The 16,330-nt window shown below is 46.0% G+C and overlaps 1 protein-coding gene across 4 annotated transcripts; it reads left to right on the top strand.

The window, feature by feature from the left end:
- The first annotated feature begins 36 nt into the window (after positions 1–36).
- pdcd6ip (programmed cell death 6 interacting protein) lies at positions 37–16,080 on the top strand. 4 transcript variants are annotated; one of them, XM_015973893.3, is made up of 18 exons: positions 37–364; positions 2,081–2,135; positions 2,225–2,294; positions 2,475–2,602; positions 7,004–7,157; positions 7,591–7,691; positions 10,188–10,319; positions 10,392–10,614; positions 11,514–11,637; positions 11,739–11,916; positions 13,864–13,975; positions 14,045–14,214; positions 14,468–14,716; positions 14,891–15,025; positions 15,106–15,200; positions 15,276–15,399; positions 15,541–15,734; positions 15,819–16,080. In XM_015973893.3, the coding sequence occupies exons 1-18, from the start codon at positions 159–161 to the stop codon at positions 16,015–16,017; spliced, it is 2,649 nt and encodes an 882-aa protein (XP_015829379.3). In that variant the 5' UTR covers positions 37–158; the 3' UTR covers positions 16,018–16,080. The 4 variants fall into 4 exon arrangements, with proteins under 4 accessions (XP_015829379.3, XP_054601264.2, XP_015829380.3 ...); XM_054745289.2 differs by having other exon boundaries at positions 15,544–15,734; XM_015973894.3 differs by having other exon boundaries at positions 10,203–10,319; positions 15,544–15,734.
- Positions 16,081–16,330: the final 250 nt, after the last annotated feature.

Below are 16,330 nucleotides of genomic sequence, written 5' to 3' on the forward strand. Positions count from 1 at the left end.
TACTGATTCTGCGCAGCTCGTTCCTCCGTTATCCATGACGTCATCGACGTTGCCTGTCAGAATCCAGGAAGTGGGTCGGTCGCTGTTTGTGTTCGTCGATTTTTGTGCTGTTTTTTTTTTTTTCTTTCCTCCCATTCAGAGTCACTCGACGGGCCGAAATGGCGTCGTTTATTTCAGTCCCGTTGAAAAAGTCCTCCGAAGTAGATCTGGTGAAGCCTCTGTCGAAGTTTGTCACAGCCTCGTACCCATCGGGCGAGGAGCAGGCGGAGTATCTCCGTGCTGTGGAGGAGTTGAACAAGCTCCGCAAGAACGCGCTGGGAAGGCCGTTGGACAAACACGAAAGCTCCCTGGAGATCCTACTGCGGTAAAAACTCATCTTTTGGAGGACACGAACCCGAGAAAACACATTTTAAAGAGCTCGTGAAACTTTGTTATCGGTGTAAGTGAGCTAGCTTAGTAAGTCGCCGCACCCTGAGAAGGTTAGCTTAGCTGCTAGCATGGAAGCTAACGCTAAAATGCTTCATTAATGGACGTTCGCTGACTAACTCATCCAGTTAAATGAACCATGTTAGCAGGTTAAATTCGACTTGTTAGTCATCTGTTGTCTGCTTTTATAAATAAACTGGATCTTTTCTGTCGGCCCATCACAAGTAGCACTAATATTGACCATTTCCAAACGTTTTATATATATTTTAGTCTGAAAATATTCGAGCAGCTCCACTCGTCCATCAGTCCACCCAAAATGCAGTAAAAAAGGCATTTTTAAAACGTTCACAAATGTAGAAAAAGGGTTTCACATGCCTTAAATTGTGTTTTAAATAATTTGTATTTACTTCAAGACTGTCCACTTTAGATTTAACTAGTGTAAGCAGTTTAGATTTTGAATTAGAGCTGACTCATGTTAGTCTAAATGCTTTGAAAGCAGTGAGACAGTGCTTGGTTTCTGTATATTACATGCCCGCATCTAAGCAGGTTAAACTCTTTGGTCTCTAGCAGTGAGCAGACATTTACAGCAAACACAGCCGTGTCATCACAGAGGTGATCATTAATACAACATTTTAGCATTAAGAATTAAAAGAGACTGCTGTATTGATTTGTATTTCTGTCCTCTGCAAAGGTTTTAGTCAGGCGCACCGAAGATCTTTCCGGCAGTGTTCCTGTCAGTCGATGTTATGAACATCACCGCACCGCTTTGCATAAAGGAAGTTTTTGACAAATAAAGTATTCATGTTTCACTGAGCTGCTCATCCATTTTTTCCCCTTTGTTTTGATTTTTTTCCCTTAAGTTTCAGTGTATCTGTCTAACCACTGGGGGTTTTAAACACGCCTCTTAGTCCTGGTGCAGGAAGTAAATATTTAACACGTGAGAGTGAAGCTAGTGATCATATTTAGGTTCAGTTGCGTCCTTTTTCGAGAAGAATGAGCCGAACTTTCTAACAAGGTCACTTTATAATAATTTTAACTCTGCAGTGGATCCTGAGCTGACCTGAGTTTTGAGGTCAACATGCTTGTGATGGACTAATCATCATCTCTCTGTTATCTCCTCACCCCGTGCCGTGTAGTCAAGAGCAACGAGCTCTTCAGTTGCTTCTTGTGTGTCGCCATGGTTACCACTGTTTACATGGGATGGGTATTTCATTCCTCTCCCTTTAGTTGGACCTGGAGACACGCCTCGGCTCAGCTTTCCTCCGTCAACGTGCGCTTGTGTCCTTGTGTGTTTAATGGAAGCACATACTTCATGTTGTTATGTAGGATTGTTATTGTTTACTTTTCAACTCTTTAAGATGGATCAGCAAACAGGGGAGTCCCTGTTATGTTTTTCCCGGTTCACGTCTAAAAATAGACTGACATCACATCACAGGCTTGTGACTGATGAGCAGCCGCTGACTCAGCGTTTGTGTGAGTGCTGCAGCGAACCTTCCCTCCTTAGTTTATTTATTTTTTTGTTGACTCGTTGTCAGATACCTGTAGGTCTTCGATAAACCCAGTTCTCATCCATCAGCGCATAGCTGACTTTACTTACTTGGCAACCAAACATGATCCAGAGTTCATCCTTTGTTCCTCGTCCTTTTGTCCACAGATACTACGATCAGCTGTGTGCAATCGAGCCGAAGTTTCCCTTCTCAGAAAACCAGGTAACGGATTCGATCCGCCGCTTGTGACTGGATTTAACTTTTGATTAGAGAAGAGCTGTGAACACAAAGCTTGTTTCTGTTTCCTGCAGCTCTGCTTGACTTTCACATGGAAGGATGCTTTTGATAAAGGCTCTCTGTTTGGAGGCTCCGTCAAGCTCTGTAAGTCCAGACAGAACTGTGCAAAAGTTTAATTTATTTATCTTTGCTTCCAACAAGTTGGACTTAAATGGTTGTGAACTGGACTTAAAATTAGACGTAACACTGAAGTGCTCGCACTAATCAGTTTTTGTAGTTGGCGTTTGACAGACTGTCTGTTTTTGTGGGTTTTTCCACTTCCAGCTTTGGCCAGTTTGGGCTACGAGAAGACGTGCGTGTTGTTTAACTGCGCCGCCCTGGCCAGTCAGATCGCTGCCGAACAGAACGTGGACAACGACGAGTGTCTCAAGGCTGCTGCTAGATTCTATCAGGTGTGTGCCGTAAGACGCATTGTAGCAGTCCCAGGATTGAAGGAAGGGAAAAGCGATGAGAAAGCCTCGACTGGTGCAGAGATTTTATTTCTGTTCATCTGAAATTACTTCTGTTGATGAGGTCAACCATCAGACCGTGAAAACTGTGCAAATGGTTAAATGAGCAAGGGTTACAGCAACCCAAAAACAAAACAAAAAAAAAAACACACATCTTAAAGGGACTGTAAGGAAGTTTGACAGCCAAAACATGTATAGAAATAATAAATATCTTCTTCATACGTTCTCCTGCAATGCCCTGGTCCTGTAGAATGAGCCCTGGCATTTTTACTGTGATTGCCTGTTTTTCTGTAAAATCACAGAAAAAGAGAGATGCTCGGGTCGAGCAGGCTGCTTCATGCGCGTTCACGCTCAGGCATCGCCCGTAGCATTTGCTATCCGTAGCTTTAGCAGCAGAGAGAGAGGTAGTGCCACTTTGTCGCTGTTCCTAACGCCTAGTGACAAAGCTAGCTACATTTCTGAGGACCCTTAGCTACTTTCTGTAGAACTTTCTTCTAGATATTTCCTGCAAATTCGCAACAAAATAGCCATTTTCACTCCGAACCGTTCTTTGGTTTGACGTTGTTTCAGCTGTCATCAAGGATATAAATGTTACAGACACTGTGAATGTTACTAGAGTGTAGCTCACCTTGTAAGATGTCTGACTCCCATGCAGAAGACCTGGGTTTGATTCTGGATGTGAACTTAGTTTATTTAGAGTTTCTTTTTTACATTAATGGTACATTTTTTACAGTAAGATGCCCAAATTTTTATTTGAGACTCGCCGAACGGCATTGAATTCACAGATAAAAAAGATGTGGGTTCAACTTTCATTTTGGAACAATTTTTCAAGCAAGGGAAGGGAATGATCTGAGCGTGCAGGAGGACTGACCCATCATAAACCTTTGTCGGCTGTGCTGAAGAGAAAGGTACAGAACCAAATTATTTAATTAATTAGCTGTGTGTTCTCCTGTCCTCTGTCCTCCGGGCCACACACACACACGCACGCACGCACACACACACACACACACACGTCTCAGCTGTTATTTTCGTTAAGGAGTGTGCACGTACAGCATGCGCCTCGTGCACGAGCCTACTATTGTAGCTGCCGTTACGCTTTTGGCCTGAGGGGGGCAATCGCGAGCAGGAAAATCCAAAACTCCGTAAAGTCCCTTTAAACACAGGAGCAGTAAATCATGTACCTTGCTCCGCTTTCCCAGGGGCTGCATACGGTATATCAGATCCTATTGGAATGCTGTGTGACACAATACAGAATCTCCGGATTGGGCTCATAACCAACCATCACACATCAGTGCACGGTCAAAATAAACTCAATATTAATGTCCAAACATTTCTTAAACATGTACCTCCATTCTGATGGTTCGTTTGAGGCAAACTTCCATCTCCTAGCTCAGCCAGGGCGTGTTTCCTTGCAGAAAGTTTTCTTTGCCAACACAGCTGTGTTTCATATGGACTACTGAGCAACTTCTGGTTTCACACAGGGTCAGTCAGCTACTGATCAGACAACAGTGCCCCCGGCTGGAAATTCTTCAAAGTGTTTGAAATAAACAAACAACTGACAGCTACACACATATTTGTGTTTATTTAGGCTTTCCCTTTTAAAAAAATCGTCATCTCCACGCAGAAAAATAACTATTTTCATCTTCTCAAGATTTGTACCTAATGGAGTAATTTTGATGAGTTTGCGGCCTGTGCTGAAGTTATTAAGTCCACTAAATGGTCCTTTAGAAGAGAAAGTTCTGGATTAGGGACGAGAAACCATCATTATTTATGCATGTGCTAAAAGCATTATTTTACAGAGCTTTAACGTGCATCAAAGTTTAGGGCCGCTCAGTTAATCGAATTTTCATCCCGATTACGATCTGAGTTTTGAACGATTATAAAAACAAAACAAGCCGATTATTTGCTCCTCCCACTTGTGCTGCCCTGAGTTGCAAATGAAGCGCTCCTCCCACAGTATTGCCAACTTGGCGACTTTGACGCTATTTCTAGCAGCTTTTCAGACCCCCTTCTTGACTTTTTGACTTAAAAGTACCTAGCGAACACCTGAGAAACATCTCTGGTAACCCTTAGCTACTTTCTGGATAACTGTCGTCGACATTTCCCTTCAGGTTAGCTAAACCCTCCGCCTGCGCTCTGGACCGTTCTTCAGGACATCAGGAATGGGAATGATGTAGTGATGTGTTGGTTGCTAAAAAACTGCTCTCAGAGCCGGCTCCTTGTTGGAGTAACCAGAGTGAGTGACACACACCGTACCTGCGGGCTCCTGAGCTACTAAAAACGGCTAAATGTGCGCGTGTGGCACGCTAAACACACGTGCAGCTTGCCCCGATTGCTGTGAGGCCGGGTTAGGGTGGGGGTGCAGCTGTGGTTGGGACAATTATTACATTAACTGATGGACCTGCAAATAGTCGAGATCTCAATTTCAGTCACAATAATCGTGATTATTATTTTTGCCATAATCGAGTAGCCCTAGTGTTTTACATATTTAGGAAGATTTGCGCAGCTTTTTAACATAACCTTACAAAGAGCAACAGTTTTGCACCATATTTGTTTACATGTAAGTGTCTCGTTCACAGAGGAACCATGAAAAAGATACAAGTCTGGTCTCCGAGTGTCTGCGGCTCCTTAAAACCTTCAGTCTGGGGTTGCTTTGCTCGGCGTTGGGTGGGGGAGCCTGCTCATCAGCACCCCAGCAGGAAGGGTCGAACTCTGGGAACCGGGGATGGTTGTACCCTCTGTGCAGCAGTACCGGGACCAGAGTGCATAGGGTGTGTATGGGGAGCGTCAGTGAGTGTCTAGCGTCCATTTTTGTAAGTCTCAGGTTGTGCATGTGTGAGCATGAGGGAGGGAGTGTGTGACTGTGTCTGTGTATGACTGTATATGTCAGGTGAGGTCTTGGACTCTTCCCCTCTCCTGGGACTTCTTGTGCTGCTACACGTCTTCGCCTCCCCCCTCTTCCACATCTGGTGTGGAGTGCGCTGCCTTGGTCTGCCTGAGTGTTCCCGGCTCCCAGGTCAGGGGGTTTAAGATTTTTGGCGTCTGGTGGGGTCTGGGTCCCTGGGCTCTGCTGGGTTACCGGCGGGGTGGTCGCCCCTGGGTCCCGGGTCGTTGGGTTCCGGGCTCGGCCGGATTGGGGGGTGGGAGGCTGCAGGCGGGCCTGTGGGCTTGCCGCTGATATCTCCCGAGACTCTGCTGGCTGCTGGTTGTGCGCCCCCCCCCCCCTTCAGGGGGGCAATCCTCTGCGCCTCTCGAGAGGGGGCTGGGGCTTTTCTGGTTACAGTCTCCCTGGGGTCCCTGCGCTCTGGGGCAGCTCCTGGATCTCTGGGGCTCAAACATATTTTCTATAATTATGGCCTTAAAAATCATTTAAAAATTTCAAATAATCCTTAAATCCAAAGTCCAACGGTCCTAAAAATGTCACAGGCCCAATCATCAAGACTGATGTTAGGAAGTCTCTAAAGAATTTCAGGAATCTTTATTTGGTGTTTCTGCAATTTTGTGCTTGAGACATATAAGCGCAACCAACCAACATTCGTTCATTCATTCAGGTGTGGGTGTGGGGGTGGGGTCTATTTTCAGCTATGCACATTAGCTGCTTTAGCTAGAGGATGAATTAGCCATGGGGGTGTGCATGTTTAAAGGTACTGCGTTGTTTGTGTTTGGGGAAAATACTTGCATTTGTGTCTTCTCCGGGGCAATCATCTTCTTATTTGTGTTATTTTGGGTGCTTTCATTTCCAATAAAGGTTTAAAATTATAGATCTCATAAAGTGACCTTAATAAAGGTCTTAAAATGTTTAAATTTGGCTTCCTGAAGCCTGCTTAGACCACGCCCATTGCCTAGATTAGCTGCAGAGGAAAAATAAACATTCAGCCCCGCCCGCTTTGGCTTGTGACGGTGAAAGGCTAGTTGAAGCTAGCCATTAGCATTAGCCACTCTACATCATGGCGAAACTGGTTTGGGCTTGCTGTCGTTGGAGAATAAAACATCAACGTTGTGTTCTTTTTTTTTTTTTTTTTTTAGAAATAAAAGTTAACGAAGGCAGCAGAAGAGTAGCATTGCTGTTAGCCAATCACAGGTTAGACGTTTGCACATCATGAATATTAATGAGTAAGACTCGTGATCCTGTCGCTGTCCAACTTTTCTGACTGACTCCGATTTCCTGAAACGGGAGCACCAGAGCTTTTTCCCCGCAGAAAACTCAAGACATGAATTCATTCATTCATTCATTCATTTATACTAGAGACCAAAGCAGATTAATGGAAAAACCGAGTGAATGGAAGGTTTAAACCACAAATACTTCCAGAATCTCACGTCTCATCCCTGTTTCTCCTCTTCCAGTTGGCCAGCAGCGCCTTCAGTCACATTAAGGACACGGTCCTGTCGGCCCTGAACAGAGAGCCCACCATGGACATCTGCCCCGAGACCGTCAGCACCCTGAGCAGCATCATGCTGGCTCAGGCTCAGGAGGTCTTCTTCCTCAAAGCCACATCAGGTACTGAAGGCCCAGAACTCCAGACATTTTAGTCTCCTACATTTGACACGCTTTTCTTTTTTCAAGTATTTTTAAGATTAATCTCCGTCCTCGACGAGCCGTCGAGATCCGAGCAGCAGCCCCTGTCCCAGATCTGTCTGCACAAAGTTTCCTGTAACATAAAGCAGTTTAGTACATTACATCATAAAAACGTCCTTTTTTTAATCTGCTGAGTAAAGTTTTTGCTGTAAATGAGTTTTCACACACTGCAGGATGTGAGGCCAACGTCTTCACACCGTGGTGTTAAAACACGAGCGAGGAGTCACGGTTATTAACAGATTCTCAGCAGATCGTCAGAAAACTGCTCATCAGTTTGTCGCCCGTCGCTTTTAGAGATCGCAGCTCATCTCCAGAGTTTTTCTTGTCTTTAAAAGCGTCTTTGTTCTCTCTACAGATAAGATGAAAGACGCCGTGATTGCAAAACTGGCCAATCAGGCGGCAGATTTCTACGGCGAAGCCTTCAAGCAGTGCCAGTACAAAGACACGCTTCCTAAAGTAAGCGAACCGCACCCACCCAGCCTGAGAGACAGGGTGTGGGACTCGCAACCTCTCTGTCCTCACTGGTCTTTTCTCCATCCTGTCTTCGCTCTGATTGGTTGGAACTAAACCCCGGCTGAGCTGGTTCTCTTCCTGATTTCTCTCCGTCCAACATCGGGCAGCTCTGGACTTTAAAACTGGGAATTGCGATTTTTAAAACCAGCACCTCTCTCTGAGCTGCGACTGTCTTCAGGGAGAGAATTTTCAGGAATTCCTTGCACGTTTTGGGTCGGAGAGACGTGGCGAGGCTTAAGGTCTCGGAAAATGCAACAAGCGTGAGACTACTTCCTCTGAAACTAAGGCCCGGTTCACGTGGAAAAATAATCAAGCCGATCCGATCCTCCTCTTCCGAATGTCGTAAAGACGCCACTGATTACCGTTATGGCTCTAAAGATGATGTCATCAGATAATCTTGCCATCTGTTGTGTGAAATGAGCGCACTGGTGTGTCCGAAAGGAGTTCGGGACGGCTCTGATCATAAATCGGGGTTATTCAACACATGCTGGTGACGGTTCTCGTAATCCAAAGCATTCAAATGAAGGCAGCTGGACTTCTTTGGTTTCTTGTGGACGTTTCGCTTTGTCAATAGTGTCGAGCTTATCAACTGTAGTTGTCTGTCTGTTGACAAATTAGCTGAAACTACTTATGAATACCCCTCCTCCCTACCCCCCGAGGAGTCGTTGATGTTGTTGGGTTCTGTTGTGTTAGAATGGTTGCTTGGATTAGATGCAGGAGGGTGGGACATCACTCCAGAACCGTTTCAGTCTAGGTCACACCCTCCTGTATCTTAACCATTGTAACTCAATAGGATCTAACTGCATCAAGGACCCACTGAGGTCTCATTGGACGAGAAGCAGAATGTCTTCAACAAACTAAAGAAGTGTAGTTGCCTTCATTTTAATCCTTTGGAATGTTTAACATCATCTTTCTCCAGCCTAGTCCACACGTAGCCGGGTTTTTTAAAAAACGAATATCCGCCCCTCCAAAAACTTGCATCCACACCACCTCGTTTAAAAAAAAAACTCTGTCCACACGTACCCGGATAAATACGTTGTTAAGGACATGCCAGACCTGTAGGCGGCAGTACTTCCCCCGTTCTGAACCTCGTCCTTCGTCTGTGGTCTTCCGCAAGGAGCAGTAATTCCGCTTGCAAAAACAAACAAGCAAAAAGTGCTTGGACAATTGATAAAGCGAGCGCAGCTCTGAGGGCATCCATGCTGTCGGCTAGTGTAAACACAGGTCGCACGCGTGATGTCAGCATTTTTTTGTCGCGGAAAGGGACGTTGCGGACCTTAAAACTCCGGTTTTGTCCGTCCACACGCAGACACCCAAAACGGAGAAAACGCAGATCTTCACTTTGGCCGGAGTTTTTAAAAAGATCCGTTTTCGTGTGGATGACAGGCCAAAACGTAGAAAAATATCTACGTTTTGGCAGATCCCCGGCTACGTGTGGACAGGGCCTCCGATTCTGAAAACAAACCAGCGTTCTGCCTGTCGAATGTGACGTGTCAGAAAACGAGTAAACAGAGCATGCTCCTCCTCCGCCATGTTTGTTTACTCCAAACTCACGTTCTCGAGATATTTCCCGTCTTACCGGGAATGTTCATGTGGGAAATGGGTTTGTGTGTTGCTTTGGCCATGTGGCCAGACACACACACACACTTCAGGACTAAACGGGCATACCCGAGATGTTTTATTCCTACGAGTGTGTGTGTGGTCTCCTGTTTGGAAAATCGTCTGACAATTTAAAAAAAAAAAAAAAGCCGCCGTGCGAACCGGACCTTCGTTGCATCTGATTTGAGATGATCCGACATAAATTAAAACATTAAGATAAATAAATGCAACAAATGAAATTAAGACTGTGTTTGACTGACGTGCAAACGGTGTTGCGTGTCCTATCTTCACCACTTCATGATGATAAAATAGTCCTCTGACCTTCTAACTGGTGATGTGATGAATTCTGTTACACATGAACAGATTAGCTCCTTATGTTTGACCCTGCTCACCTAAACACCAACCCTTAAGAATGAGTTTTTGTTGTTTATATTCATTCTGGCAGATTTAGAATGTGGGGATGTTCAGCAGCTTCTGTCATTTCTAATACACACACACACAAACACACACACACACTGAACACAGATGTGGGGTGCTTCTCTGAGGTGTAGCAGCTTTTGCTGTAAGGTTAAACACTCATGGCTTCTTCTCTTTTTCTCTCCCGTTGTCGTCTTCTCCACTTCCTGTATCCCTCGTGGCGGCGGCGCTGCTCGTCTGTGCGTTTGCGCTTGTGTTGTGTTTGCACGCTCCTCGCTGCTCGTGCCCGTTTGTGGTTGGCTTTTGCTGGTGTGCATTTGGTTTGTCACCTGGTCGTCACACGTGTGTTGTTGTTGTTGTTGTGTATGCGTGTTTGCATGCCTGTGTGGTTTTTTTTCCTGTCGTTTGCCTCTCCCTGGTCAGTATTTTTATTTTCAGGAAGTGCTGCCGGTGCTGGCGGCTAAACAAGGCATCATGCAAGCCAGCGCCGAGCTGCACCAGAGCATCCTCGCCAAACAGAAGAAGCATTTTGGAGAGGAGATCGCTCGTCTGCAGGTTGTGTTTTTATTAGTGAGAAATCACACTTTTCCTCGTGTGACTCTTAAACTCCGACGTTGAACTCTGCAGCACGCAGCAGATCTGCTGAAGACCGTTAGGTCTCGTTACGACGAGTATGTGAGCGTGAAGGACCTGGCTGAGAAGATTAACCGAGCTCTCAACGCAGCCAAGAAGGACAACGACTTTATCTACCACGACCGAGTCCCCGAGGTCAAAGACCTGGAGCAGATCGGCAAGGCGGCACTGGTGAAGGCTACCGCCATCACACCTCCACTCAGCCAGAAGTTCACAGGTAGGCTGATCCCCTGCTAGAGCTCTCGGGATCGCACCACTCCACATGAAGTCCCGAGGATTTAAGAGAAGAAAAATAAACCACCTCATCAAAAAGGCGGCATAAAAATTAAATGTAAAATTAAGATTTTTTTTAAAACTAATTTAAATTAATAAAATGAGAACTTAGTAAAATACGCAAATTTTATAAATAAAAAAATATTTTTAAGTAATTTTTAAAAAATCAAATGAGAAATGTTTACAATTAATATGTATATATTCAATAATTAAGGGTTTTTGTCAGTTTTAATGAAAATTAAATATATAAAAAAAATTAAAGAAATTTTTTATAAAAAAAATTTTGATTTTTAAAAAAATAAGTATGTTTTTATAAAAATCAATTAAATGCATAAAATTAGAATTTTTCAAAATAAAAATTTAAACTAGATCTAATTAATTAGAAAAATAAAATGAATTTTTTTTTTCCTTAACCAGTTAATGTTCTTAGCAGAACAACCGTACGTTTAGCCATTTCCACAAAGACTTCCCTGCAAGAGGTGGGTCAGCTTCCTGTAGGGAGTGGGACACGGCTCTCCTGAAGCACGGAAACCTAAACACACCAGCTGATTTCTTTAGGGTCTGGCTCCAGGTAACACACTTGGAAATATTTAATCTGCAGCTTATAGTTTAAGGTAAAAAAAAAAAAGGCTACAAAGAATTATAAATAATATCAAATGAAGTATATTAATACATTTGTAGACATTAACATCCTCATATTGAATTTGTTTTAGTTTTAGATTTTTTCAGTTTTTCACTGAACGTTTAATTTAGATTTAGAGGCTGAAAAGGCTTTGCCGAACGGTCGATCGGACGCTTAATAAATATTCTGTCTAAATAGTCGTTTTTCATCTGTTTCTATAGATTTGTTTGAGAAGATGGTTCCCATGGCCGTGCAGCAGTCCATGAGCATCTACAGCCAGAGGAAAGCAGAGACGGTGAACAGACTAGTGGGAGCCATGAGGGAGGCCACCAATCTCTGCAACGGGTGTGTTGATCCGTACCAGCTCCTCCTCAGCGCCATCAGTGATCACATCAAAGATTTATCAGATAAAACTGACCTGCCGAACTCAAATCTAACCTTGTTAGGGTGCTGGCGTCTCTCAACCTTCCTGCTGCTTTGGAGGACCTGTCAGGAGACAGCATCCCACAATCCATCGCTGAGAAGTCCAAATCGATCGTGGGACAGGGAGGTCTGCAGAGCATCGAGAAGTTGATCAAAGACCTTCCTGAGCTTTTAACTCGTAACAGAGAGATCCTGGACGAGGTGAGTGGTGGAAGTCGGGAAAAGTAAAGAACAAGAGGCAGGACGGCCGCCATATGGCTGCTTCGTTCCTCTGCAGAGCAGCACGTGGGAGTAATGTTTAGTGGCTGACTGGCGTTTTCCTGCCAAGGCGACTAGAGGAGCGCATTAATGCCTAAAAACTCCAAATCTTCACTAATGGCGTAAATCCCAGACCAGGATCATCTCGGAAATCGAATCCACTGATCCACGGGCCAAGAACTGCCGGTTCACCGTCTCCAGCCGGCCCGCGTCTTTAAAACAGCTTGCTGACAAACAATGAAACAGACGGAAGGAAAAACATGAAGCAAAAATCATCGTTTGTCTCCAAGTTTTTCTCGAGTTAAAAAAACTAATCGGTTGAAAACATTCAAACCCCCCAATAAAAAGTAATTTTGCACAGCGAGCCAAATGTAAAAGTAAAAAGTGGTTTTAGAGGCCAGAAACAGAAAGTTGTTAGCTTTTCATTTTTACCACAACCCTTTAACATCGAGAAATGAGGTCGTTTTAGGATGTTTTTGTGTTTTTCTTCAACTTCTGAATGGATCTTATTGATGCTTTGTGATAATTCAATTTTATTTATATAGCGCCAAATCACGACAAGAGTCGTCTCAAGGCACTTCACATAATAAACATTCCAATCCAGGTCAGTTCATTAAGCCAATCAGAAAAAATGTTTCCTATATAAGGAACCCAGCAAATTGCATCTTTACAGCGATCCTCATACTAAGCAAGCATTTAGCGACAGTGGAGAGGAAAACTCCCTTTTAACAGGAAGAAACCTCCAGAGGATCCTGGCTCCGTATAAGCAGCCATCCTCCACGACTCACTGGGGATGTACACACGCACACACACACACACACGCACACCAAGTAACGTGTCTATGGTTACACTGTGATTTCTTAGTAAATATTCTATTTGGCGAGAGATAAACTTTATTGTATTTATCCTAGTGAATCTATAATTAAGCGGGTAAACTAGTAGTAGCACATCCAACGTCAAGGAAAGCAAAAAGTTATTATCAGGAGAGGGAGAATGTTTTAGTGGTTAGCAGCAGTGTGCTAGTCGATGGCCCCCTCCATGAGGCCACCACAGCTCAGCAGAACATCGTTGTAGCTTCTTCTGGGGAGAAAAACACTTAGAGAGAAAATAAAGTTAACAGCTGAAATAGCAGAAAATAATACAGTTAAAGAGCAGATTGTAGAAGAAAGTAGTCGAGTGTGAAAAGTGGTCGGTGTGTCCTCCAGCAGTCTAAGCCTATAGCAGCATAACTACAGAGATAACTCTGGGTAATCTATCCTATTTAGATGGAGGCATGTTGGAGGCAGGGCAAGGGCGAGCCGTCTTTACCGACTGTACACTCCACCTCCCTGTACTCCCCCACTTGTCCAGATTTAGGCTAACATCAGGTTTTAACCATAGGCCCTATCAAATAAAAATGTTTTAAGCCTCGTCTTAAAAGTAGACAAAGTGTCTGCCTCACGGACTAAAGCTGGGAGCTGGTTCCACAGGAGAGGAGCCTGATAACTAAAAGATCTGCCTCCCATCCTAATTTTAGATATTCTGGGAACCACCAGTAAACCTGCAGTCTGAGAGCGAAGTGCTCGGTTAGGAACGTATGGAACAATCAGATCACTGATGTATGATGGAGCTTGATTATTAAGAGCTTTATATGTGAGAAGAAGGATCTTAAAATCTATTCTGAATTTAACAGGTAGCCAGTGTAGGGAACCCTTACACGTGTCACTGATTAACCTCTGGAGTCGATCCGACTCAAGATGGCTGCTACAACAGTGCTGAGCGATACCTGACAGAAAACGTTAGCTAAGCTGAGTGAAATTGTTCCTTAGCTTCAGGATTTGATTCAAAATGACTCAAATCGGGCCACTCGGGTACAAAAGGCCTTTGACTTTGTTCATTTTGGTCCATCAGTCTCTGAAGATGCTGGATGATGAGGAAACAACAGACAACGAGCTGAGAACCAAGTTCAGCCAGCGCTGGAACAGAACCCCATCTGGAGATCTCTACAAGCCCCTTCGTGCCGGTGCGTCTCGAGGTCATCGCCTTTCCCCCCACGTTTACAGAAATGTGTTCACTCTCTTCTTCCTCTCAGAGGGCTCCAACTTCCGTAACATCCTGGACAAGGCGGTGCAGGCCGACCAGGTGGTGAGGGACCGCTACAACACACAATGCGACATGATCGCCCTGCTGTGTAAACCCGAGAACGAGCTCACCGCCGCCATCCCCTCCGCCAACCCGACCAAGACACTACAGGGCAGCGAGGTTTGTCTGACGGCTCCGCGCCGCTTTGGGTTTTTATTGTTCTGGTTTGTTTTGTGTGCCAAGCAGAGACCCAGAGGACGTTGTGCTTTATGGCGCCTCCTCCCTAAGAGGAGCCCCATTTTTCATATTGTTTGCTGACTTTGCACCGAGCGTCGCTGGGGAACATAAACGACTAAGCAAGCAGAATGAGGAAAGAGCAGGAAGAGGGGGGGTGGGGCTGCAGATGATGATGATGATGCGTTTCTTCCTCCAGGTGGTGAACGTGCTGCGCTCGCTGCTCGCCCAGCTGGATGAGATGAAGAGGGAGAGGGAGGTCCTGGAGGGAGAGATCAAGGCCGTGACGTTCGACATGTCCACCGCCTTCCTGAAGGCGCTGGCCCAAGACGGCGCCATCAACGAGGAGCAGCTGTCCGTGTCGCAGCTCGACCAGCTGTACGGCAGCTACAACCAAAAGGTGCAGGCCAGCCTCCACAGGCAGGAGGAGCTGCTGGGACAAGTGCAGGTACGCGGCTTAAGTTACCCCACCAAAGAGCTGCTGGAGTTTTAGACTCGCGGCGTATCTCAAAACACCACGGGTAAGCGCTCGGCACAGCAGGTGCGGGGGAAGGAAACGCGTGCAGATCAGGTTTGCCGCTTCCTCTGCATGAGCGCGCTTTTTGTCTGAATCGTGTTCCAGACGTCCCACCAGGAGTTCGCCAGCTTGAAGCAGTCCAACAGCGAGGCCAACCAGAGGGAGGAGGTCCTGAAGAAGCTGGCGTCAGCCCATGACAGCTACGTGGAGATCTGCAGCAACCTGCGCGAGGGCACCAAGGTACCGCCCCAGCACTCGCAAACCTCGCTCCTTATTTATCTTCTGGTTTGCAAACCAGATGATTCATTTCTGCTCCTCAGTTCTACAACGACCTGACGGAGATCCTGCTCAAGTTCCAGAACAAATGCAGCGACATCGTTTTTGCTCGTAAGACCGAGCGCGACGAGCTGCTCAAGTGCGTGTTCTCTAGAGGTTTGTCATGTGTGGTGAACGAGCACTTCCTGTTGTGACGTTCTGATTCCGGCTCCAGGGAGCTGCAGCAGAGCATCGCTCGGGAGCCCAGCGCTCCCTCCTTCAGCGTCCCGGCCTACCAGAGCAACCCGGGTGCCCCCACCCCAGTCCCCGGTCCAACTCCTGCTCCCAGAACAGTCTTCGTAAGCAAACACATCAGTTTCTGGCTTGACGGTGGAGGTCGGCAGGGTTTAGCTGTCTAGGAATGCTGTTCGGGTATTCCTGTGAGATTTAAAACTAAACACCCGTTAATCCCACTTCCTGTTTTTATCTTCCATCCCCAGCAGCCTCAACAAGCCCCGCAGAAGCCCCAAGCCCCCGCCAGGCCTCCTCCTCCCAGCTTCAACCCTCAGGCGGCATCCACCCCACCCACCGGCTCCACAGCCGTTGGCCCACCCCCCACCAACAACCCACCACCGGTTGCTCCGACCTCCCAGGCCCAGGGACCGCCGTACCCGTCCTACCAGGGCTACCCAGGGTGAGCTTGACTCCACGTCTGAGTAAAACTTGATGTTTTTATTTATTATGGTAATTAAGGTTTGTTTATTTTTGTTTATTCCAGCTTCTACCAGATGCCCATGGGCTTCAACCCGTATGCTTACGGCCAGTACAACATGCCCTACATGCCTTACCAAGCCGCCCCCGGACAGGGAGGATACCCCGGAGCTCCTCCAGCTGGACCATCCTACCCCGGTTACCCCCAGCAGCAGCCCCCCCAGCAGCAGCCCCCCCAGCAACAGCCCTACTACCCTCAGCCGTAACTCCCCTCTTCACCCCCCACCCCCCGATATGTTAACACCAAATGAAAATGTCCTCAGCAATAACACCCGTCTCCATCAGGCCCTACTCCGCCTTTATCTCCTCTCACTAACAGCAGCTGGGGGGGGGGGGGGGGGGGGGTACTTATCTGATTTGCACTTTTTCCTTGATTAAATTTTTTTTGGTTCTGATTCTTTAACTTCACGTTCTTTATTGACCTGTTTTCTAACATGTTTTATATTATTTAACCCCCACCCCCATAAACGCGCTTTCACCGACTCCTTCACCGAGCCGGACTGCTGTACGACGCTCGTG

The sequence above is a fragment of the Nothobranchius furzeri genome, chromosome 19 (genome assembly GCF_043380555.1).
Source record: "Nothobranchius furzeri strain GRZ-AD chromosome 19, NfurGRZ-RIMD1, whole genome shotgun sequence".
NCBI classification, from domain to species: Eukaryota; Metazoa; Chordata; class Actinopteri; order Cyprinodontiformes; family Nothobranchiidae; genus Nothobranchius; species Nothobranchius furzeri.